The 19,454-nt window shown below is 41.7% G+C and overlaps 3 protein-coding genes, 1 long non-coding RNA gene and 1 other non-coding gene across 9 annotated transcripts in view; 4 read left to right on the plus strand and 1 right to left on the minus strand.

The window, feature by feature from the left end:
* Positions 1-2: 2 nt before the first annotated feature.
* Positions 3-3,675, plus strand: LOC111833102 (uncharacterized). Of its 3 annotated transcripts, none has more exons than XR_011992505.1 (4): positions 3-99; positions 929-991; positions 1,462-1,579; positions 3,218-3,675. It is a non-coding gene; the product is annotated as an uncharacterized lncRNA (long non-coding RNA). The 3 variants fall into 3 exon arrangements; XR_002835675.2 differs by having other exon boundaries at positions 1,503-1,579; XR_002835676.2 differs by lacking the exon at positions 1,462-1,579.
* LOC111833105 (small nucleolar RNA SNORD19) lies at positions 1,049-1,118 on the plus strand. The gene has a single exon (XR_002835677.1). It is a non-coding gene; the product is annotated as a small nucleolar RNA SNORD19 (small nucleolar RNA).
* glt8d1 (glycosyltransferase 8 domain containing 1) lies at positions 2,026-5,613 on the minus strand. Of its 2 annotated transcripts, none has more exons than XM_023791040.2 (10): positions 5,504-5,613; positions 5,183-5,221; positions 4,945-5,043; positions 4,657-4,855; positions 4,459-4,576; positions 4,296-4,380; positions 3,878-3,990; positions 3,189-3,355; positions 2,888-3,000; positions 2,026-2,777 (listed from the first exon to the last, which is right to left on the minus strand). In XM_023791040.2, exons 1-10 carry the CDS (start codon positions 5,505-5,507, stop codon positions 2,596-2,598), a joined length of 1,119 nt encoding a protein of 372 aa, XP_023646808.1. In that variant the 5' UTR covers positions 5,508-5,613; the 3' UTR covers positions 2,026-2,595. The 2 variants fall into 2 exon arrangements, with proteins under 2 accessions (XP_023646808.1, XP_023646809.1); XM_023791041.2 differs by having other exon boundaries at positions 5,500-5,589.
* A 167-nt stretch (positions 5,614-5,780) lies between these two features.
* Positions 5,781-6,889, plus strand: spcs1 (signal peptidase complex subunit 1). Its single transcript, XM_023791042.1, has 4 exons — positions 5,781-5,952; positions 6,253-6,312; positions 6,394-6,480; positions 6,631-6,889. The coding sequence occupies exons 1-4, from the start codon at positions 5,917-5,919 to the stop codon at positions 6,757-6,759; spliced, it is 312 nt and encodes a 103-aa protein (XP_023646810.1). The 5' UTR covers positions 5,781-5,916; the 3' UTR covers positions 6,760-6,889.
* A 4,982-nt stretch (positions 6,890-11,871) lies between these two features.
* The window catches only part of LOC111833094 (calcium/calmodulin-dependent protein kinase type 1), a 60,985-nt gene continuing 53,402 nt past the window's right edge, over positions 11,872-19,454 (plus strand). Inside the window, exons 1-2 of one of the 2 annotated variants that reach the window (XM_023791031.2) lie at positions 11,893-12,010; positions 14,289-14,301. In XM_023791031.2, coding sequence (XP_023646799.1) covers positions 14,291-14,301 — 11 coding nt within the window. In that variant the 5' untranslated portion in view covers positions 11,893-12,010; positions 14,289-14,290. Of the gene's footprint in view, positions 12,011-14,288; positions 14,302-19,454 lie in introns of both variants that reach the window. The other variant, XM_023791032.2, reaches the window with a different exon arrangement.

The raw sequence follows: 19,454 nt of genomic DNA on the forward strand, positions 1-19,454 counted from the left end.
GACGCATGTGAGACTGTTGACGCTGCCTGTCGCTTACCGAGGGAGTGCTGGACGTGGAAGCTGTCAATCCTAACTCAGCATGAAATGTCCAGAAAAAAGGTGATCTTACTGAGAACAACTTAGTGAGGTTAATAATTTGTACACGATAATAGATGTTTGAGATGTGGTCCATTTTAAGTGCATTGTGTCTAAGAAAGTACTGTAAACATCTTAACCGGTTATACCAATGAATTATAATTAATTATAAATAAAGGATCTATGGATATATATTCTAGCTGATTGTAGGTTGGGTCATGGGTATTTAATTAAAATATTTAAATAAATTGTTTGATTAGATAAATGACTTGACACGATCTCTTAAGCAGGCGGGCATGATCCTATAGTTTGGTGTATGCTAGCTTGTCGTCTGTTACAGCAAATTAGGATTTTTGTTAACTAAAAAGCAATTTAATTAGAAGGTGTGCTATTCTGGTAAGATATTACCAATGTGGTGTGATCAGATAGTCTTCAGACACCCCGAAGACTATCTGCCTCGTTTTTTACGTCGCTTTGGACAAAACTGTGGTCTTAATTGTCTGTCTTTGTACTACGATAATATCTTGATCTAATTCCGAACTTCTTTTAACACTTACACAGAGTTGCAGTTATTGGATGTAATACTGTAGACCTTTGAGCTCCCGCTTGCTGCATTCTCTGCATGGCGTTTTGCCGCAACTAGTGGCGATATACGCGTGTTTGTATTCAGCAAGTCCTTTAAGCAGAAGTTGAGTAGTCTACGCTAAATATGTCCATGTGGAAAATATCATTCTGTATTTTAAACGTTACAGTGATTTTTTTTTTAAAGTAATTCAGGAAGCTGCTGATGCAATTTAATTTTATGCAATGTATGTTTTCTGTTTATATAAGCTTTTTTTTTTTATTTGATCAGCCTGGAGCCATGGGATTGTCCAAGAGCACATCAAACCTAAGCAGTTGAAACCTTGCTGGAATGGTAAGATGGTGTCCTCCCTTGAGCAGTGGGATGCTGTGGGGAGTCTGTGTACTGACTGAGAAATGAGGAAATGACAAGTCTTGAATTCCAGTGAAGACTCTAATCCAACTCTGATCTCAATGAAGTGCCAGACTAAGTTTGCATTAAATTTAGGATACCGCAGTGTTTGGGAAACAGTCCAAAGTAATGTGCCTATAGCTCTTCATTTGCTGATGTTGGAGGGGGATTTGTTTATTTTAAAACATGAAATTGCATTTTTTTTAATCAGGAACAACATGAGAAACCACTTTAGCCAATCAATGGATTTTCAGTCTTAAGCAAAGGTTTGATGACTGCAAAAAGGGTTAGTTAAAAAGATTTCTGTACAAACATGCTGAGCATGTACTAAGACATGAGACAGCCCAAACATGTTTGTCTGTATAAAAAGAATTTCATGCAAAAAGATTTCAAACTTTCTACTTCAAATGCAGAGTCCCTTAAGGCAAAGTAGGCTGGCATCTCTTACTTTCAGCTTACACTGGTACTTGATGTCCCTGAAGAAACTCCAAGAAACAAGACTGCATGAGGACATGGAGCTACTTCTCTAAGGTTTTTCACTAAAGATGTTAAAATTAGGGGCGGCATGGTGGTGCATTGGTTAGCACTGTTGCCTCACACCTCTGGGACCTGGGTTCGAGTCTCTGCTTGGGTCACACGTGTGTGGAGTTTGCATGTTCTCCCCATGTCGTCGTGGGGTTTCCTCTGGGTACTCCGGTTTCCCCCCACAGTCCAAAGACATGCTGAGGCTAATTGGAGTTGCTAAATTGCCCTTAGGTGTGCATGTGTGAGTGAATGGTGTGTGAGTGTGCCCTGCAATGGGCTGGCCCCCCATCCAGGGTTGTTCCCTGCCTCATGCCCATTGCTTCCGGGATAGGCTCCGGTTCCCCGCGACCCAGTAGGATAAGCGGGTTGGACAATGGATGGATGTTAAAATTATCCCAACTAAAACCAGTATGCACATCAACATTGTAAGGACCTGCCACAGACTTCGAGAGTTTGATTAAAAAACTTTAATAATATTGCCAATATCATGGGTACTTGCTGCATTTTGTCCATACATACAGTAATACTCAAAGTATCAAACAGAATATTTCCCTGAAAGTCCACAACACTATCGGGGAAACTGCCCAAGTGGTAAAAAAATCCTGGCATCTTAGCAGAACAAACTCAGCAGCAGCTACCAAAACATGATATGAAACCCTTAAGAACAGTGAGTTAGTGTGCTGAGAATCTTATGTGCAGTAAATATGTGCAGAAGAAAGTGTGAGGTGTAGCTGAACGAAAAAGTCATTAAACAAAAGTGACATCTTGATATGCCAGAGAAATATTACAGGGGTGTAAGGAATGACAGAGGCTGAAATCTTCGCAAACCACAGTGGAAACTTCTCACACTTGTGCTTGTTTGTTGCTCTTAATACTAAAACCTATACCAGGTATATAGTGGACATCGTGGTCATCCTGCACAAGAATGTTCCAAAGGTTTCTTACGTACGTTTTCCTGAGACATCAAAACAGTACTAGGAGAAGACAGATATGCAGGCTTGGTCCAAATAGGTGCGGCTGATTTACTTATCCTCCACATGCCTTCGAACGGGGTGAAATTTGCCTGTTGGATCTGGCACATACCACTTGTCCCAGATGTCGGTAAAAGATGCTCTCCCCCATGGCTTATAGTGTCCATTCCAGTGCAAGAGCTTGGCTGCTTTCAGAAACTGGGAAGAATAGCGATTTGCAGCACCAGTAGATCCTGAGAAGACAACCAGATTGGTAGGTAAACAAGTGTGATGAAGGACAGATTGACTGAATGACAACTGGCTATGCTATTAGAAGACTAATCTGTCGAGATTAGGGATATACCAAGGTGTCGAACGTGCCACATGGGGTCAATACTGGAGTGGCGTTTGTAAAAGACAATCAGCAAGGGGGGTGTGGTCACACTGTCTGCCAGAGTCCTGCTGTAGAGGTCCTCTCTGCAAATGGTACAAAACAAGCAACAACACACTTCCGGGAATGAAAAATATACTTCATAAACACTTATATTTCAGATCTCCCGTCTTGCAGATCTGTTGCCTCTTCATCTAAGAACTTCATCAGAACCGGTTCACTTAAGATGACTATGACAAGGGGACCAAACACCAGTAGGGCAACATTCACTCACTCCACATTCCTTTTCATCCACATTTCCAGCTGGCCTGTGATGTTCTGCAGCCTCCACTCTGTGAGGTTGGCAACAAAGACTCCGGGATTGAACGAGCATGTGTTGGCCCGCATCCCAAGCTTTCTGATTGTGTCCTTCTTGAAGTCCAGGAAGCCAATGTAGTTGATCTATGTGGAAGGGGAGAAATCAGAACTACCAAAGGCTACAAACTCTTCTCACCCATAAACTCCTGTATGCAACATCAGAATGCTGATAATCAGATTCAGTTTGTTTCCACTACCTGTGGCATCATGAATAGCTCTGCTGGATGACTGCAGTATTTCTGTACTTTGTGTGAATAGAAATGTGTCATTTATGTTACTCACTGTCATGGCATTATAGCATGCCTGTTTACCAATTTATCATGTACTGTTCCTTGCACTGGGTCTGGCTGAACAAGTGAGTATTTCAATGCACTTTCTGCCAATAAAACATGCTGAGTCTTGAATCCACTCGATATATGGGGGGAAAAATATCAAATCAATTTTAATTAAAAATGTAGGTGGTTTAACTAACGCGAGTCATTCATGAGAAAATTATCTAGCTAATAATGCAGTAGTTTTCATAAAATCTTACTATTAAATACCAAAACTACAGTGGCTAAAAAGGTATGAATATGAATGATTCTTAAGTAAAGTAGGGCAATTTACCTGGGTCCCTGCCCCACGAACAATTCCTTTAGAAGAAGCGGAATCGCAGTCATCTGAGAATGCAGCTGCATGTCCTGCCCTGAGATTAGTGTCAAACAGCTCCTGGATGTCACCTGAAGCAGAGTGTTCAATGCCAAGCACTATTAGTTTCAACAGAATAAATAATCCATGGGAGAAATTTTACACAAAAGTGCTTGTGAAGTTACAGTGTTACATTCCTTGTATTAATACTTGAAGGTGGAGGTTTGAGTATTCCTTTGCATGGCATCCTGAACTGGCCCAGCAGAATCATCCAGCTCTTCATAATTATAAAACCTTACACTGTCTGGAACCCCAAGCTTTAATTACAGTGCTAAATACATGCTCATGTATTAAATACAAATGTTCACATTCCTCTTATACTCTTGCATACTAGTACCTTGTACAATGACATCGTCGTCCAAATAGATCGCTTTTTCTGCATGAGGCAAGAACGTCGCCGCATAAAAACGCGCAAAGGTCAACTGCAATATAACGAAAGATGTTAAATATAAAAAAATTGACGTTTTTTTTCTTCAGTAGACTACAGGATTCGTTCTTACTGGCTTCACTGCCTCGACTTTATTTGGATCACTGGAAATTTTCCCGTGTAGAATATGTGGTTCAAATGGGATAATTCTGTACTTGATTTCATTCAGGCTGGTTTGGCTTATCCAGGTTCTGCAAACGAAAAAATATATACTGCCATAAAACAGAAAAGGTTTTTTTGTTTTAAAAACTGATTAATAACTCCCACTTACTTTAAGTGATCCACGGTGTCATTTGTTGTTACAATGTAGAAAACGACATTTGCTTGACTGTTGTGGTACACACTGTTCATAGCAGCCACCAAAGCACCAAGTCTGTCTTCGACAGCCGTAATAAGCACTGGCACTTCATCCCCGCTCCGTGCAGCTTTCTGCGGCAGCTTCAGATGTGGTAACACATCATGCACTGTGTCTTGGTGACAAAATAATTTTATTAGGCGTTTCTGAAGATGTACTGTCCGTATTGCATGCATTTAATCATTCATATTGCAAAAGAGTTACCCGAGACATCAGTTCTTGCAAAGTCATTCAGATTTAGTAGATTCCGATGCACAACAATTAGAAATACTATTCCGATCAGCAACACGATGATTGCGTTTACTGCAGGAAAAAAAAATACAATATAATATATGCGCAAATGACAGGGGTCGATCTTACAAAACAAAGCAATACCATGCACGATTTCAGAACAAATATGACCAGTGTCAGTTTAAAAAAACAGTTTTTAAAGCAGACTGACCTCTTCGCGCTGACATCTCGCTGCATTTGAGAAATAAACCTGTAACATAAAACCACACATACGACACTAACTCAAAAGAATTATTGCAAGAGACAAACTACTATTCAAAACAAATAAAAAAATTACTTCAAATTAATTTCACGAAGTTTGGAATTAATGCATAATTTATCACAGTCTATAAAGAACAGCTCGACACCATCCGCAGGCAATTTTACGTAGCATAAGCTGAAAAACAGCCACGTGCATTTAGAAGAAGGCTCTATATTTTAATTTTTCAGAATGTCATATTATTTAAAAAAACGGTCAAAAACACTCACTTACTCATAATACTCCCGATAACTTCACTACTAAGCCAAAACGCCAACTCGACATACACAGCTTCTTGCAGCAAGTTAACAGTGCAGTTAAAACAGGTGTCTTAAAATCTGCCTGTTTTTTAACAATATAAAAATCCAAAATGTATAACATACTTTCAGTTGCGTAATAATAACATAAATATTATTTAGTGTTTGTGTTACATTTGTTTCTCTATACATTTCCTATATGTTTTTCCTATTAATTTCACCACATTAAAAAGACTACAAACGGGGCCTTTTCATATTACGTCAGTGACCGGGGCCAGTACGGTTTAGCTACGTCTTCTTATTCGTCCGGAAGATTCGTCCGCTTGATCTCACGTTAAATACCTTATATAAACGAGTGACTTGTTTTTCTGTTTCCTTAGATTTGTTAAGATGCAGTCAATCTTCAGTTCAATTCCGACGCACATGGTGAGTCTTGTATGTACAATACAATAGGCGTCAGTAAGTTGAAATATACCTATGCGCCCTATAGCCAGCCTGTTAGCGGCCATAACATGTTTGCAAATGTTTCATGCATACATTCAATATGTGTTGTTTTGCTTAGTTTATACTTCTGTCTTTATTTAGGCAAGCTGGGATATTATCGATGGCATGCAGTGTTGTCTGTCTTTGCAGATTTGCCATGCTTTGCAACAGCTTCCGATTTTGTGCTGGCCTATTTTTCATACTTGCTGTGTGTTCAGTTAAACCGACCAGCTTTTCTTTTAGGATTATAAAGGACAAAAGTTAGCGGAACAGATTTTTCAAGGAATCATACTGGTGTCTGCAGTAAGTTTTTTCGTTCTTTTTTCATTCAAGTATAATAATTATGCCTGTTAGGCAATCTCTTGACATTTTATTTGGTTTCAGGTAATCGGTTTTATATATGGCCTGATCATTGAACAGTTCGGCTGGACGGTTTATATTGTACTGGGTGGTTTCGCCATTTCTTGTTTGGTGAGTGATTTTGCGTAGATTGTGCATCTAACAGACATGTAATACGTTGTGCGATGTAGGCAGGTCGTATAAAGTTTATTATTTTTCTATAATAATAATAATAATAATAAATAATAATAATAATAATAAATAAAATATGATTGGTTCTAGCTCACTTTGCCCCCCTGGCCTGTGTACCGGAGAAACCCTTTGGCCTGGCAGCCTGTGTTGGCAGAGTCGCAGGGAGAAGCGCGAGAGAAACCCCAAGAAAACCCGAAGAAGCCAAGAAAGCACAAATAACCAGTCGCTGTCTGCTTGTGAGCCCTAAAAATTGACATCGGTTGCCCTTTTTGTTTTGTTGCTGAATTTCAGATCACTGATTGTACTTTAAATATGTTCTTGAGTTGAATAAATGTTTCTAAAAAAATTATGGCTGTTTCAGTGTCCTTTGCTTTTTCAATGTTATTGAGTCTATTATAGATTAAAACTAAAGTGGGCCAAGTAGATTACTTGCCGGAGCCGTATTTGGTAGTATTTTTTCTCCTTGCACTAATTGTAACATGCGTTGTATTTCAAAACCAGTTGTGGATTTTCTTGATAACAAAACGCACATGAAGAATCCGTTTTAAAAACTAAATCTATAACAATACCATGAGCATATGGTATTATCTTTGTTACCAATCAGTTTGATCACAAAAAACAATAAGGTGACAATTTTTGTTCGCACACTAAGCATACCACACTAAGCCGTAAAAACCTTTAAAGCCAAACTGTTAATGTCAGAACTCAATGCAAAAAAGAGGTGTGAATGAGAACAACAGAAGTATCGGAATTGTGAATGTATAGATATAGCACAGGAGCCTTTTATTGTGACCTGTTGCCTCTGCAAAATAACGCCTTATGAAGCACTTTGCTGTGCATTGCTGCATCCAAAACATGCCTGTAATCGAAAGGATATGTCATGGCATCATGATCAGAGAGGATCATCAAACATATAGAGTATGAGGTCTAAAGTGGCAAACAACTGGGGAGATAATGAAAATGTTTGCACATTTGAAATGGGTTGATTGTTATATTTTAAGATTTAGCCTTAGTCTGCCAACTAAGGAGTCACTGCAACCTCAAGCAGAAATCTAGCAACTTACAAATATAACGCACAACTTTCTTTTGTATTTTATGTACACTCAAAAAATGTACTTTATGTGCACTTTTCAGGCTCGTGCCCTGTTTTGGTTTGCTGCTCTTATCTCAGCTCAGGCAGAATGTGGGGGATCAGATAACCATTTGATAACTCAATCTCTTTTTTTTCCTGATTGATACCTGAACCTTTAATTCCTTATGACGGAAACATAGAGGTGTCATCTTACCTGCTCCTTCTCACCCTTACCAACATATAAATATTGCTGTGCTATGGATAATTTGTACCCTGTCTGAAAATAGTAACATTTACATTTATTTAGCATAACCTTTATTCCAGAATAATTTCCAAGCAAGGCAGGCAGTAGATCACCAACATACACGTTTGTTGTACAAGTACCATTTTTAAGATTTTGGTGAAAAGCACTAAACACCCCATGATGCCAGGGACTGTTGACTTTTGATGTATCTTCCCTCCAGCTGTTTGGTTAGAGGTTTTATGGTGGCTTATATAAATTTAAACTTGAATATGCGATGATTTAATGCAGTGAATTAATATGCATTGTATCGATGCTTGTAAATGCTTGTTTTGTAACAAGTGGTGTTTGCAAAATAAATGATTTTATATATAAATTACATGGGCAAAAGTAGTGGTGTAAGGCACGCCACCACTGGACTCTGGAGCAGTGGAAACGTGTTCTGTGGAGTGACAAATCACACTTCTCTGTCTAGTACTTTGATGGATGAGTCTGGGTTTGGCGGGTGCCAAGAGAATGTTATCTGCCTGACTGCATTGTGCCAACTGTGAAGTTCGGTGGAGGAGGTAAAATGATATGGGGTTGTTTTTTAGGGGTTGGGTTAGGCCCCTTAGTTCCAGTGAAGAGAAGTCTTATTGCTTCTGCATACCAAGACCATCCATCCATCCATCCATCCATCTTCTCCCGCTTATCCGAGGTCGGGTCGCGGGGGCAGCAGTCTCAGCAGGGAAACCCAGACTTCCCTCTCCCCGGCCACTTCATCCAGCTCCTCTGGGGGAATCCCGAGGCGTTCCCAGGCCAGCCGAGAGACATAGTCCCTCCAGCGTGTCCTGGGTCTTCCCCGGGGCCTCCTCCCAGTGGGACATGCCCGGAACACCTCACCAGGGAGCGGGTCCTTGTACAGCGCGGATTGGCTGCAGGAATGGACGGCTGTTTGTCTATGCTGGACTACCTCCACCTCCCCATTCCCCTCCCCTGTTGCAAGTCTCGACTTAGTGTTGTGAGCTGTGGTGACTATGTGCTTATTGCTGAGGTGTTTTTTTCTGTTCCTATATTGTACTTCCTACTGGAGTACAGTCTGGGGGCTGTTTTTTTTATTCACCTCCACTCTCCTCACGTAATCTGTTTCTCTGAGTTTTTCCTACAGTCCCCTGTCTTCCTGACCTGTCTGCCCCCCTATAATGTTTGTGTATGTATGGTCGGGTTGATGGCCTGCTTTTCGCTGGTACTTGTGACTAGTGACATGGTGAATTGCAACAGCAATAAAGGGAATCAATCAATCAATCAATCAATCCTAATCAGATGCCCGAGCCACCTCATCTGACTCCTCTCAATGCGGAGAAGCAGCGGCCCTACTCTGAGTCCCTCCCGAATGGCCGAGCTCCTCACCCTATCTCTAAGGGAGAGCCCAGCCACCCTGCGTAGGAAACTCATTTCGGCCGCTTGCACTCGCGATCTCATTCTTTCGGTCACTACCCACAGCTCATGACCATAGGTGAGGGTAGGAACGTAGATCGACTGGTAAATCGAGAGCTTCGCCTTTTGGCTCAGCTCCTTCTTTACCATGACAGACCGATGCAGCGCCCACATCACTGCGGACTCCGCACCGATCCGCATGTCGATCTCCCACTCCATCGTCCTCCCACTCGTGAACAAGACCCCGAGGTACTTAAACTCCTCCACTTAGGGGAGGACCCCATCCCCAACCCGGAGAAAGCATTCCACCCTTTTCCGGCTGAGGACCATGGTCTCGGATTTGGAGGTGCTGATTCTCATCCCAGCCGCTTCACACTCGGCTGCGAACTGTCCCAGTGAGAGCCGAAGGTCACGGTCTGATGAAGCCAACAGAATCACATCATCTGCAAAAAGCAGAGACCTAATCCTAAGGTCACCAAACCGGACACCCTCAACGCCCTGGCTGCACCTAGAAATTCTGTCCATAAAAGTTATGAACAGAATCGGTAACAAAGGGTAGCCCTGACGGAGTCCAACCCTCACCGGAAACAAGTCCGACTTATTGCCGCCCATGCGGACCAAGCTCTGGCACCAGTCATACAGGGACCGAACAGCCCTTAAAAGGAAGCCCGGCACCCCATACTCCCGGAGCACCCCCCACAGGACTCCCCGAGGGACACGGTCGAATGCCTTCTCCAAGTCCACAAAACACATGTAGACTGGTTGGGCAAACTCCCTTGAACCCTCCAGAACCCTGCGGAGAGTGTAGAGCTGGTCCACTGTTCCACGGCCGGGGCAGAAGACTGGTTCCAGAGCCCAAGCCGTGCGTCGAGGTGAGCCCGACTATGTCTAGCTGGAACTTCACAACCTCGCGCACCAGCTCAGGCTCCTTCCCCACCAGAGAGGTGACATTCCATGTCCCTAGAGCTAGCTTCTGCAGCTGAGGATCGGACTGCCAAGGTCCCCGCCTTCGGCCACTGCCCAACTGACACTGCACCCGACCCCTATGGCCCCTCCTATAGGTGGTGAGCCCATTGGAAGGGGGACCCACGTGCCTTGTTTGGGCTGTGCCCGACCAGGCCCCATGAGTACAGTCCTGGCCACCAGGCGCTCGTCATCGAGCCCCACCCCCAGGCCTGGCTCCAGGGGGGGGGGCCCGGTGACCCGCGTCCGGGCAAGGGAAACCGTGATTCCACTATTTTATTCATCATGAGGGGTCTTGTGAGCCGCACTTCGTCTGGTTCCTCACCCAGGACCTGTTTGCCTTGGGTGACCCTAGCAGGGGCATAAAGCCTCAGGCAACTTAGCTCCTGGGATCATTGGAACATGCAAACCCCTCCACCACGATAAGGTGTCGGCTCCAGGAGGAGGCATACCAAGTCATTTTGGGCAATTCAATGCTTCTAACTTTGTGGGAACAGTTTGGGGAAGTTTCTTTTCCTGTTCACTGATTACACACTCCAAGGTCCATAAAGATATGGTTGGGTGAGTTTGGTGTGGAAGAACTTGACTGGCTCACATAGAGCTCTGACCTCAACCCCATTAGACATTTCTGTGATAAACTAGAACGGATATTGCGAGCCAGGCCTTCATGTCCATCATCAGTGCCTAACCTCAGAAATGGGATGTCATAGAAGTTCCTGTAGGTGAAATATATATGGGAATACAATAAAACTTGCTTTCTGTTTATAATTTTGCGTCAAATATTGCATAGCATACAGTAACAAAACATACCTAAAAAGTACCTACTGTTCTAGACACGACAAATGTGACAGAAATCCACATCGATCTGCATATCTACACATGTCAAACGTGTCAAATCCATCAAAGTATTGTTTAAATGTATGTAAACCATAAGATGAGAGTCTAATCATACACTGTTAAGGCTGGCATCTGTAAATAAAGGGCATGCATAATTGCAGCGTTACTGTGCCACCAGATGGCGCAAATTGATAAAATAAAGATAAAATGGGGGAAGACGGAATTAGAATTATTTTCGAAAATTCAACAATAATGAACGATATTTTCAAAAATTTCGCTGTGTCATAGACAAATTTAGGGGATGGCCGAAAAGGTTAGATTATACTGACATCTTCAGATATGAAGTGGCAGTTGGTTATAGCGGAAGCCAACTGGGGAAACGAAATGTTAAATAAATGGCCTTACTATGAACACAACAAATGCTCGCAGTGTCGTTATATAACATATTTTCATTGAAAAATGCATGATGAAGCTAGTCGTTAATGCGAAACAGGTAACTGTCTATTTAATTCGTCAGTTTAAATAATCTGGCCACCGACGTCTCTGTTTAAGGAATTTTGTATTTTCCTGCGATTTTAACATACTTTCTAGTCGTTTAGATCAATTTGAAATGTTACGTCCACTATACTCTAATTGTCTTTAAATTCTATAGCCTTGTAAGGGATAAATAACAGCACTTCTAAGGTAGAGCGCCTACAGAAACAGGAGCCTATCACGAACTGCACCCTGGTCACCGGAGAACAGCGAAAAGAATGCTGATTGGTTCAGAGCGATATAGACCACGCCTTTGGGCCCCGCCTCCGTCGCTGGTGGTGGTGACGTAAAGGGGACGCTGCTGGACAGTCAAAGGGTCTGACTGGCTTTTTTTGCGATCGAAAATCCTGACAGCAGCGGTGTTTTGGTGGGGAAACGCGGCGATTTCCAGGCTACTGAAATTTCAGGTAGGGTTGGATTTTAGAAATTTGTTTCGGTGCAACATCGTTCTTTGCGATTATGTCTCTGTCCATTGTGTGAACGTGGAAATAAAAATGTATGTGTAATTACAGTACAGTATATATCATTTTTATCCATGAATATGCGTGCTAGCTGGAATTGCAGAAATATATATTTATGTACGGTTATGAAAAATTCGGCTTTTTTGGTTTATTATTGAAAGTGAAGATGCATGCACAGACTAAATAGTTTGCAAGCAAGCGTTTTGTTATATTATGTTAAGGCAGCCCTTCGGCTAGCGAGCTAATCAACTAGCAAAACGCACAGGCGAAGATGATCAAGTTCCATGAAATGCACTTAAAGAAAAACACAACATTTAATATAAATTATAAGGCCTTAAAATGCATTACATAGATACAACGGACTAACATAATGGCATTTGTTAGCGGCATGACATTTCCGAATAGCTGATATCATTAACGAGATTGTTAATTGTTAAACGGTCTTTATCGCTTGTTACTGTTGTAGGTGTAACGTGAAAATAAAATATAGACTAGCCTTCCAAGTTGATTTAGACTCGTGGAAAATTTGCGAAGGGTGCTTAAAGTATTTGATACTCTTATTAGAGCCTTGCAAATAAAATACTAGATGGCAAAATCTGAATTTTGACGCCTTGAATGAATGAAAGCCATGAATCAGATACATTTTATGGTCCTTTGACTTCGACACTTTACACGCCTTTCCTATCAGACCTTGCATAGCTGCCTAGCAGCTAGACGAAGAGTCAAGAGTGTTTAATCTATGCTGCAGTATCAGTAATCCGGCATTATGCAGACACACACATATTTGTGGTGTATGATCTGTTCTCGTAAGAACATGTAAAAAGGCTGTGAAATCAGGCGGAAGGATGTCAGAATTAAAGACATTAAAGTCCAATAAAAAGGTGTCAGCCATGCACTGCTTTGTTAAATACGATATCGACGTGTAAACCATGAATGGAAAGAGGGAAAGAGTGAAATCGTACATGCTTAGAGCCTCGCTCCATGCTGCTATGCTGAAATTGACGTTGCTTATCAATTAATAAAAACGGATTTGCTTAATGTCACCGGCAACTGGGCGGGTGGTTTGGATCAAGCTTTTTATCATAGCGCCAGTCAGACGGCTTGACAGCAGAAATTCAGCTGCTGCTGGTAGACAGATATGGTGGGTCCTCATGTATAGTGGAAGCCGTTTGAGGAAGCGAATATCTTCGCTTTATTATTGCAGACCAGAAACGACCTTTCTTTCCTGGGCAAATGAGTGTCACAACGCAGTTAGGCATACCCAGACACAGAATATATGGAAGACCTGTAAATTTGTTTGTATGTTTGTATTTACTAACTAATATACTAACACAATTTCACCTAATAGGGATTACAGGACTCCAAATGACTACAGGTACAGTCACTGTGACGTTTTTCATAGGTGCATAGGTGTACATATTGCTATGTTTCATTTTCATAATGTCAGTTGTTGATTGAAATTATAATGGCCAGTGAGATTTAGAATTTCCTTGATGAACCTTAAATTAAAAATATTACTTGATTCCTTTTCAGAAACAAATGGATGGTCCTCCTGGTATGTGATTTATCTTAATGCACATCTATTGTATTTTTATTGGGTTAATTTAGGAATTCAGTTTTGGCAAAGTCCCAACACGGAATATGATGATAAGAGGATGCATGGATCCTACACACTTGTGTTGGATAGATGCTGGTTTTTATTGTTGGATTTTTTTTGTCTGTGAACTAGTTTGTCAAAAACCAGAAGTTGGCTTTGGAGGTGTTGCAATGGGCCACTGATCACTAGGCTCTGCAGTGTGTTGGCCTCTTGTGTGATGTGCTCCACAGCGCCCCCATCCTGCATTGTTGGAGAACCTCGCTGGTTATGACAGTTCATGTACATGTCCAGCACATGTCTAACAGGGTGTCGAGATGGAACATGTCCCTGCAAGGTCCTTCTGAAACATCGGTGCAGTGACATTTTGGTTTGGGCTGTGTTTTATTACATGTACAGAGACCTGTCCACTTATTTATGGCCTGTTTATGGAGGGCCTTGAAATCTAGATTCCCCACCCCCTGTGTGTGTGTGGTGGCAGGGGGGGTTGCAATGCTGAAATCGGAACTGAGCAGCACACTGAAGCACTCGCTATGGGCCGTCTCCGTGCGTCACAACCTCTCACAGCAACAGAACGCAATTGCTGGCTGTGATGTCACAGTGTCTGTGTCTCTTCTGTCCACCGTGCAGCGATGGGAAATCAGTGAGTACAATCATTTTAAAACATTTTATTCTTAATATTTGCCTGGCAGGTAAATGTTGCATGAAGACATACCCATATGTGTACAAACACATCCTTTAGTTAAGCTTGATGTATGTTTATTTCCTTATTTCCCTCTTTAACATGAGATATTCAGAAGAAATGTACACAGAACTGAACACTTTCCTCCTTACTCTGAATCGTGCTGATATGTTGACCTGCATGCGCTAATTTTATTTTTTTATACATTAAAAATTGTTAATTGCTGGTAGTCACAAACCTTGGAGTTAGTGCTTTTGTTCTGTTAATGGCCCACAAGGCTCATTTACGTTCTTGTGAAAGGAATTCATCCATTATCCTCTAATGGATTTTCCTACATATTGCTGTAATATCAGTACAGGCATAGAGGCTTTGTAAAAATCTGCTTAAATGCCATAAGAAAAGATCTGTTGGCCATTTTCTGCATGACAGACACACATGGGAATACAGTACATCACCTTCATATGCAGGCATGTGTATGAAGATTTCTGTTCCAGGCATCAGTGGCTTCACTGCTTTAATGTTTATCTGCACTGACATCTCCATGCGCTTACAGATGCAGCCAAATTGTCATCAGTCTCAAATAAGAAATATTCACTAATATATAAAGACTGATACAATTTTGTAAATGGAACAATCTTTTTGCGTTTAATTTGCCCTGAAAATGCCTTGATGTCTTTTATTAGAGGTTCAAGCACCAGCAGTGCTGGATCCCTGATGTTTTTGTATCTAGTGTGGCAGCAGATATCCATGAAAAGGATGGTACTGATCTTAAGACTGCTGTTAAGGATCAACTTTTTGCACTCCGAAGCAATAGGATTCTTGTAGAATTTCAAAAGAACACTGAAATCAGTTTTGAGGTGATTAAAACCGAATAAATAGCAAAGAAGTGGTAGATATGATGAGAAACATTCATTAAACTAGAAGAAATTGGAGTATTGAAACATGAATTCATTGCACATTGGTCACTGTTGGAGACACTGGGCACATCACTGACATTCCCTGTCCTGTATCTTCCTTAAGTATATATATTTTAAATCATATTCTGCATTTCAAATTTGGTAAAAGCTGTTTCAGGGAGGGCATTCTCACAGCTTCTAATTTCGACTTCCTGTGTTGGTCGGTCAAATTAGAATAACTGACTTAGGGGGAACTTTTTTGTAGACATTTGACTATTTCCTCTTTCTGTTTCTCTAAAGCTCTGTAGAGTAGATGCTGAAACATATGCAAAACTCTACATGCACCTCAGATGTATTTGACTGAAATGATCCTCTGTCCTCCAACCTTTACTTGTTACATAAACTCCTTCGGCGTTGCTGGGCTATTTTGGCTGCCCTTGCAAACGTGCGCCGCCCCCTGGAGGTTCCTGTATGTATTTACGGCCAGTGATGTGCCTGAAATAAGTGCTGTTGCTGTCACCTTTTATTTTTTTGAGCCACAATTTGGTTTTCACAGCAGCCTTAATTTCTGCAGCGTTTCCATGGAAACATGCACAGTGCTAACTCCAAACAAAAGGAAGGCAGCGGTCCTCCAAGGGCATGTGCCCGGCACCAGCATCGCCAGCCTCGTGTTAATGGTTGCCATGACTAGGGAGGGCTCTGCTTCAGGGAGATCCAAGAGGAGCGGCGAGACTGCTGAACTCCCAAAAATGGTCAATTTGTGGAAAATTGATCTAAAATCCCCGTTAGAAGATTGTTCTCTTTGTTTCCAGTTCACTGTGAAGTTCAGTGTTGGGGTTTTGTCCTTAGGTAGAGGGTAAATGCGAATGGTAACAGGTAAGATGGCCATTACCAGTCGGGTCTAAAAGCTGGGCCTTAACTCCCTTGGGGGATGGCATCTGAGGTGTGTCATGCTGCTTCGGAGCCCGGCTGCTACTTGTTATGACTCGTTTTGCTGAGTCGTCCAGGGTGAAACCACTGAAGGGCAAAGTGCACTCTGCCCCACACACGGAGCCGGCCCACAGCATCAGTGAATCAGGCTGCCGTGGTGTGCAGACTGGGCCATGCAAGGATGCATTTCCTCTCAGGCCCCAGAGAGCCGCTCTGTCTTTACACCAGGAAGTGACACGCAGGGGACGGTCTGTCTCCATTGTGTGCTTCATCATCACGTTGTTAAGAATTCACGGAAAACCTGGAATTACTGTGCTGTGCACGGGTGTAGTACATCGTGAACTGTGACATGGGTTACTGTTTGCAGCTTGGTCTGATGCTTCCAGAAATTCAAGAAATGTAGGACCAAGACAAAGGTCTGGTTTTTGTTTACTAGCTACGTAGTTCTAATTCCAATTATTAACCAATGGCTTGAAGTTGGGATATCTGTTGCTGCATTTGATTAAGATAATTTTCAATGTTTGTCTACATATCCCCCCCCCCCCACCCCCATACCCCCATCTGAATTATTAAGATCTAGCATGAGAGTTATTCAGACATAGAAAAATAGGATTAGTGATGCGTTTGAAACGCATTGTAAAGTTAAGCATGGGGAGAAAATCCAGTTTTTGTGATTAAGTACAGGTCTTTAGGGTAATAAAAAAATCTATTTATAGCAAAATAGATTAGATCAAATGACAGCAACATATATGTGCAAATATCTGAAGAAACTACAAAGAACTTGTACAAATCTAATAAGTGACTGTATCATATCCCAGCTAAATCATGCAAGTTACAAAAGAATGAGTAAAATTAAATTTACAATGTTGTAGATAATTCGTTTTCTTTAACATGAGGAGAAATACTTGTATGACTCAAACCCAGCCCAAGCCATCCATTGGTCTGTCTTCCAGCCTCACATACTGTATAGGGTCATTAGGAAACCCTTGAAAAATAATTATAAAAATTTTGTTATTCCTCTGCTTACCAGTGAAAATGCTAGGAAGACCAGTTGCAGCTTGATTGCTGGTTTTCTACTTTTTTTGGTCCTGAGGTGCCCGTGTGGGGTCCTGAGGTGCCCTGAGGTGCCCATGTGGGGTCCTGAGGTGCCCGTGTGGGGTCCTGAGGTGCCCTGAGGTGCCCGTGTTGGGTCCTGAGGTGCCTGTGTGGGGACAGTGATGCAGTAATGACTGGGGAGAGTAAAACTTCACATTTGTAGGCAAGCTTGATTTATTCTTTTTTTATATGAACTAAATACCACTGCTGGTGAGAGAGTCTGACATAATTTTCTGTGATGTGGGACATTTAGCAGTTTTTTAAATCCTCTTATGAGATTTGTAATAGTCTGAACATCTATATATGATGTATCATTCATTTTCTGACCAAAGCTGTAGTTGAAACTTGGATGACAGAAAATAAAAACATTGATACAAATCTTCCACCGAAGACAAGGCTTATTTATTCAACTTTTCATGATTTCATAAATAACAGCATCATAATGTCATGACTGTGGTTATCTGTGTTCACGTTTTATTGGCTAATCTGCTCTGGAATACAGCCAGGGTAATGATACTACTAGTGATTTTATTGTCCAGTGGCATCGATCAATGGAAGTATTTCAGAGTCAATATGCTATTTGTCTTTTCTTGAAACATACTCTACACTGTAAATGCAGTGACCCACACGTCAATGTACTGTATGATGTGTTTCAGGACGGTGTTAATGCCTAAATTAGCTTTATTGTCCTCCCCAACAGTAAATGGATTTCTGGCCTAGTCGTTGTTTTAATTCTCACATAGAGAGTTTGCTAATTCCTCCTAAGCGTTGTCACCGGCACACTGGGCTCTGTAGGGTCCTCTTCCCTGAGTCGGGATTGACAAATGGCCCTTGCTCTGTGTGTGGAGTTCATTCCTGCACTAAAAATGTATGGCATCTGTGATGTGTCAACAAGCGTTTCAGCTGATGTAGGCTGAAGATAATTATTACAAGCTACTTTTAAGGGATCCTGTGAAATGTTGATACCCTGAAGTGGGGCCCTCGTTTTGTGCTGCATACTGATAGGTCCATATACTCTGCATTTGCTTTGCTACCAGCCGGTTAAACTAACAAAGAGTAACTTAGCAAATGCAACCAAGCTTAAAATCGCTTTCTAAACTTTCAGTCCATCTCCCACCCTTTCCTTTAAAATCTGAATTACATGACATGAAATTGGATATATTCCAATGTAAAAGTCTTTTTTGGCTTTCACATCCAGCCCTGTGCCCTGTGCTGCCTTCTATGATCCTGATCAGGATATGTGGTTACAAGATGGGTGGATGGATGAATGGATGGATGGATGGGTGGGTGGATGCATGGACAGTCTTTGTTTTAAGCACGTGAAAGACTTTAAAGGCAGACCACAATTCAATTTTTTTTTATATATCTAAATAATACTTAAAATTGCTTTTAATATAGCTTTTACTATTTTTGAAGGTGAAATTTTCTCTGCTTGCTTAACATGGAGAATTTACCCAAAGTATATATGTGTATTTCCAATGAATCTTTTTAATAATTTAATGAATGAACTGGTGAGATGCAGTGGACACACAAGGAACAAATATGTGTATATACTGGGAATGTCTCTTATGTTCCATGTTTGCTGCATTTAATTGCTAAGTGCGTAAAGGGCAGATTAAGCTAGTGTTAGGCTTACTGTAAGTAAACACTTGGCTTGACCCTTTGACTGGTCACACTTTCCCTACAGGATTAGTGCTTTTTTTCTATTCCTTTGCTTCTTTGTTGGAACTATCTGCTAGTCTTTTGCCAGGAGAAAATACCAGTCCCCTTTCTCTACAGTCGAGCCCTTTATCAGAGGTAAGTTTGCTCTCTTCACTCAGTTCTCTCTCTCTCTCTCTCTCTCTCTCTCTTTTCCTTTTTATCACATAGCTGCGTAATTTGCTGCCTCCAATTTCCTGGTGGGAAATTGATTCTGTTTGGGATTTCAGAAGTCCTTTCTAAGGGAAGGTGGAAGTGACTGCATGCATGGAGGATACGATTAAGCGTGATCAGATACTGCTTTGACCCAGGTGAACAGGGAGATTTCTGCAAAGGAGATAGAAATGAAAGCATGTTGACTCTCTTGGGTCAGAAGAATTGTGTTAAGCAGCATCACCAACCGTTATTGCGCCTGTGTATGCCCTGTGTACTACGAAGAGTAACACCCCCCCCTCCCTGTTTTGTTTGTTTGTGTGTGTGTGTGTGTGTGTGTGT

Source organism: Paramormyrops kingsleyae, chromosome 8 (genome assembly GCF_048594095.1).
Source record: "Paramormyrops kingsleyae isolate MSU_618 chromosome 8, PKINGS_0.4, whole genome shotgun sequence".
In the NCBI taxonomy this organism is placed as follows: domain Eukaryota; kingdom Metazoa; phylum Chordata; class Actinopteri; order Osteoglossiformes; family Mormyridae; genus Paramormyrops; species Paramormyrops kingsleyae.

What these genes read in the sequence shown, in the direction of transcription:
- glt8d1 (XM_023791040.2), bottom strand. An exon ending in CGAGATGTCAGCGCGAAGAG is followed by an intron (nt 5,044 to 5,182) that starts GTCAGTCTGCTT and finishes TTTTTCCTGCAG; the next exon opens with TAAACGCAATCATCGTGTTG. An exon ending in TGGATGAAAAGGAATGTGGA is followed by an intron (nt 3,001 to 3,188) that starts GTGAGTGAATGT and finishes TACCATTTGCAG; the next exon opens with AGAGGACCTCTACAGCAGGA.
- spcs1 (XM_023791042.1), top strand. Translation starts at nt 5,917, where the DNA reads ATGCAGTCAATCTTCAGTTCAATTCCGACGCACATG. An exon ending in GTTCAATTCCGACGCACATG is followed by an intron (nt 5,953 to 6,252) that starts GTGAGTCTTGTA and finishes CTTTTCTTTTAG; the next exon opens with GATTATAAAGGACAAAAGTT. An exon ending in GAATCATACTGGTGTCTGCA is followed by an intron (nt 6,313 to 6,393) that starts GTAAGTTTTTTC and finishes ATTTGGTTTCAG; the next exon opens with GTAATCGGTTTTATATATGG.